The sequence below is a fragment of the Cavia porcellus genome, unplaced genomic scaffold (assembly GCF_034190915.1).
Source record: "Cavia porcellus strain 051 isolate PalLab524CR breed Dunkin Hartley unplaced genomic scaffold, mCavPor4.1 scaffold_32, whole genome shotgun sequence".
In the NCBI taxonomy this organism is placed as follows: Eukaryota; Metazoa; Chordata; class Mammalia; order Rodentia; family Caviidae; genus Cavia; species Cavia porcellus.
In genome coordinates, this window is record NW_026947515.1 from 2,943,277 (window position 1) to 2,948,092 (window position 4,816).

A 4,816-nucleotide genomic window follows, 5' to 3' on the forward strand; every position below is an offset into this window, starting at 1 on the left:
AGTTTTGTTTTATTGAGACAAGCTTTCTGTATGTATATCAGGTGGATTTGAACACCCTATGGAGCCTAGACTTGCCCTGACCACACTGATGCCATCCTGTCTCAGCCTTTTGAGTGCTGGGATAATAGATATGCACCACCACACTTTGCTTTTGATTCAGATTTCTAGGAGAAAATTTAAGATATCCCAAACCTGGGGTCTCAACCTTCCATTGAGAAATATATGTATGATCCTTTAGGAGGTGGTGACCTTTGAGGATGTGGTCGTGAACTTCAGCAATGAGGAGTGGACTTTGCTGAGTCCATCCCAAAAGAAGCTCTACAGAGATGTGATGGGCGAAACCTTTAGGAACATGACTCTGATAGGTAAGGATAAAATCTTTTTTGCCCCTCATGCTGTCAGAATATTGTTTCTTGCTCATTAGTGCTGTTTCATGAAAAAGAATATGAAAATATTTTTTAAAATATCTCAGACCTGGACACATTATAACATAACTCTAAACAAAACCTATTAATTTGTATGTATTACTCTAAAGAGTCCTGGTATTTCTGTGTCTACAATGCAGGAGGACTCTGGGATATCCAGGAAGCTGAAAAAGAAGGCAAAATTTACTGGAGCTACTTAAGGTAATTCGCACTCACAAGGAGAGGAATGTTCCTCAGCAATTAGTGAGTAGCAGAAAAATGACAACCAAAGAAAGAGACACCATTCAATTTAATGTCAGTAATATTCTCTGAAGATGTATAAGCTAGTGTATATATGAGCGAATTAAATCATGAAAATGTATGACATTGCATATAGATGAATACAAAAAGGATACACTTTGAGTTGCCTTCAGTTTTTCTACCCATGTCTACAGGTGAATATAACACATTCATTATCTAACAATTGCTAAGATTGCAATAGAATTTGAAATAAAACTGAGTGCTCATGTTTCCAAGACATTCTCTAGAGAATCAGCCATTCTGATTAATATTCTTAGTAGGCTGGTGGAATGTTAGTGCACTCATTTTGAATATCAGTATACAGTTGTCTCTAGAAATTGATCCCCTCACACTTGTCCTGGATATTTTTAAAATCTCAAATCTGCAAAAAATACTGATACATGCTTACTCATATACAAAGCAGATTAAGTTATAACAGATCAGGCCTTGAAGCTTATCTATCTATCACTGGATTTGTGGAGAAGGAAAATGTTAATAGACTCTCTGTGATTGTGCATTTCTGTAAACCCAGCACACTAGGAATCAGATTTTGCAGAATGGCAAATTCAAGTTCAAACTTCACAGCTTAATGATCAGCGAAAATATCTTAAAATAGATTTTTAAAAAGCTACAGATTTTATGCTAATACCTGTTGTTCATTCCCAGCCCAGAAAAGAAAATATGTGTTATATAATGTCAAAAAATAAATAATATAATGTCATTTGCCATAAGAAATAGATGGGTCTTTCACCCATCAATTCAGTGAAATAGCTCAGCTATAAAACATAAAAGGTCACAGGGTTTCTTTTAGATGAGACACCAAAATATAAATTGTGGAATGTAATGAAAGAAAGTTGATAGAGAAAAGTAAGACTGACAATATGGAAAAGGGAACTACAGGTTAAGGACAGAAGGGAGATTGGAATGGGGAAACATATCAGAATAATCTGTATGTGATACACATATGTGCCCATGCCCAAAGTGAAGCTAAAGATTCTGCATTTCAAAGTACCAAATTTTAAGATTTCTAAATGTATGCCAGTCTTTTGGGAATGGTTGTTTTCAACATATCTTACAAGGCCATTCTGTTGCTTCATGGTCAGAATTTCTTAGCAGGCATTAAAAACAGAACTTGACATTAATGCAGTCATTAAACAGAGACCCATTTCACTGTGAATTTTTCTTTTTTAAATTTATATAAGGAAAGATTAAACAAAACAAAATAAGTAGAGATAATGCTAATTTCAAAGTGAAAGTAAACAGTAAGAAATCGCAAGATGATGATTACATATGGTGCTCATGGAAATAGATATGAAATACAAAAGTGAAACATATGAAGTGGGGATTCAAACAGCGAGATTGCAAAAACTTAGTAATATGGTTATAAATCTTATATGTGATTTTTTTCTTTACAGAAATGACAAGCTAGGGAAATCCTATGGACATACATCTGGAGATGTATGGAATCAGTGTAAAGAAGTCTTCCTTGGTACTGAAGAAGGTAATGTGAATGCGAAAGAAACAGAAACACATGACAATGTTCAGATCCATGAAAAATATTGCAGTGGAGGGAAACCCTATGTATGCAAGCAATGCGGGAAAGGTTTAACCACACTTGGAATTTGTAAGAAACATGAAAGAATTCACAGAGGAGAAAGACCCTACATATGTAATCAATGTGGGAAAGCTTTTACAACACGTACATATTGTCAAGTACATGAAAGACTTCACTCTGGAGAAAAACGTTATGAATGTGAGCACTGTGAGAAAGCTTTCAGCACACACACTTATTGTGTAATCCATGAAAAACTTCACACTGGGCAGAAATCGCATATATGTAAGAAATGTAGGAAAGCTTTTAGCAGTAAAATTCATTTTCAAATACATGAAAATGTTCACAATGCAGAGAAACCCTATGTGTGTAAGCAATGTGGAAAAGGTTTCACCCAACTTGGACGTTGTAAGGAACATGAAAGAATTCACATGGGAGAGAAACCATATGTATGTAAGCAATGTGGGAAACCTTTTACCACACATGGATATTGTAAGAAACATGAAAGAATTCACACTGGAGAGAAACCATATGTTTGTAAGCAATGTGGGAAAGCTTTTAACACATGGGGAGACTGTAAGAGACATGAAAGAATTCACACTGGAGTGAAACCATATGTATGTAAGCAATGTGGGAAAGCTTTTAACAGACGGGGAGTTTGTAAGAGACATGAAAGAATTCACACTGGAAAGAAACCATATGTTTGTAAGCAATGTGGGAAAGCTTTTAACACATGGGGAGACTGTAAGAAACATGAAAGAATTCACAGTGGAGAGAAACCATATGTATGTAAGCAATGTGGCAAAGCTTTTAACACACGTGCAAACTGTAAGGGTCATGAAAGAATTCACACTGGAGAGAAACCATATGTTTGTAAGGAATGTGGGAAAGCTTTTAACAGACGGGGAGTTTGTAAGAGACATGAAAGAATTCACACTGGAGAGAAACCATATGTTTGTAAGGAATGTGGGAAAGCTTTTAACAGACGGGGAGGTTGTAAGAGACATGAAAGAATTCACACTGGAGAGAAACCATATGTATGTAAGCCATGTGGAAAAGCTTTTAGCACACGGGGAGATTGTAAGATACATGAAATCATTCACACTGGAGAGAAACCATATGTATGTAAGCAATGTGGGAAAGCTTTTAACAGACGGGGAGTTTGTAAGAGACATGAAAGAATTCACACTGGAGAGAAACCATATGTTTGTAAGCAATGTGGCAAAGCTTTTAAAACACGTGCAAACTGTAAGGGTCATGAAAGAATTCACACTGGAGAGAAACCCTATGTATGTCAGCAATGTGGAAAAGGATTCACTAGTTCTGGACATTGTAAGCAACATGAATGCATTCACACTGGAGAGAAACCATATGTATGTAAGCAATGTGGGAAAGCTTTTACCAAACATGGATATTGTAAGAAACATGAAAGAATTCACACTGGAGAGAAACCATATGTATGTAAGCAATGTGGGAAAGCTTTTAGCACATGGGGAAATTGTAAGAAACATGAAATAATTCACACTGGAGAGAAACCCTATGTATGTAAGCAATGTGGGAAAGCTTTTAGCACATGGGGAAATTGTAAGAAACATGAAAGAATTCACACTGGAGAGAAACCATATGTATGTAAGCAATGTGGGAAAGCTTTTAGCACATGGGGAGGTTGTAAGAAACATGAAAGAATTCACACTGGAGACAAACTCTTACGCATGTAAATAATGTGGGAAAGCTTTTAAAATGCAGTGTAACATAAGAGACTAGACTAATATCACTCTGAACAGTGAATAATAGTATCCTGAGAAGGAGAAAGGTGAGGAATTGCCTAAAAATAGAAGGCAGAGGACATTGTTAAAAGTGTATCAGGATTTAAAATCTACAGTAGTCTTGTTGCTCTATTTAGTTTGGTTATATTTTGTTCTTGTCTGTCTACTCATATTAGATTTGAGGGCACACAGAGATAACCCAAAAATAGCAGGTTATACCATGGTAACTATCCTTAATTTCCTATTAACTAAAACTGAAACCCTATATTACTTACATTGTCTTCTATGACTGATCTTCTTTGAAGCTGGTTTGTTTGAATGTTATTTGGCCTTGACTGATTTTATTCACTGTGGGTATGCTTGCTAGTATCAAGTTCAAGAGAAGAGGCAACTTCTCAGAAGATGACAAGATGTAAAAGATATCCATTGGTGGGCTGGGGATTTAACTCAGTGGCTTAAGCACCTGCCTGGCATGTGTGAGGTCATGAGCTGGATCTCCAGTGAACAATCAATCAATCAATCAATAAATAAATAAATAAAAGATATCCATTCCAGGTTTGATTATTTTTTAATTAAAGAGAACAAAGATAGGAAATGAAAAACAAAGCAGTAAAAGGGTACAAGTAATACAGAATTTCAAGAAAAAATTCAGTAAGAAATCACTAGTTAATAGGTTACATCTTGTCACCTTAGAAAGAGTTGTCCAAATTATAAAATTAAAGCATATAACGTGGACATTCATACAGTGAGATTGCAGAAAGTTCTGTTCAATGATCCAACAAAAGCTCAGTAAT

General features: G+C 35.7%; 1 protein-coding gene across 1 annotated transcript; it reads left to right on the plus strand.

Annotated features, from left to right (window-relative positions):
* Positions 1-352: 352 nt before the first annotated feature.
* On the plus strand, positions 353-4,576 carry LOC134474472 (zinc finger protein 345-like). Its single transcript, XM_063242643.1, has 3 exons — positions 353-365; positions 566-626; positions 2,120-4,576. Exons 1-3 carry the CDS (start codon positions 353-355, stop codon positions 3,972-3,974), a joined length of 1,929 nt encoding a protein of 642 aa, XP_063098713.1. The 3' UTR covers positions 3,975-4,576.
* The last annotated feature ends 240 nt before the right edge of the window (positions 4,577-4,816 follow it).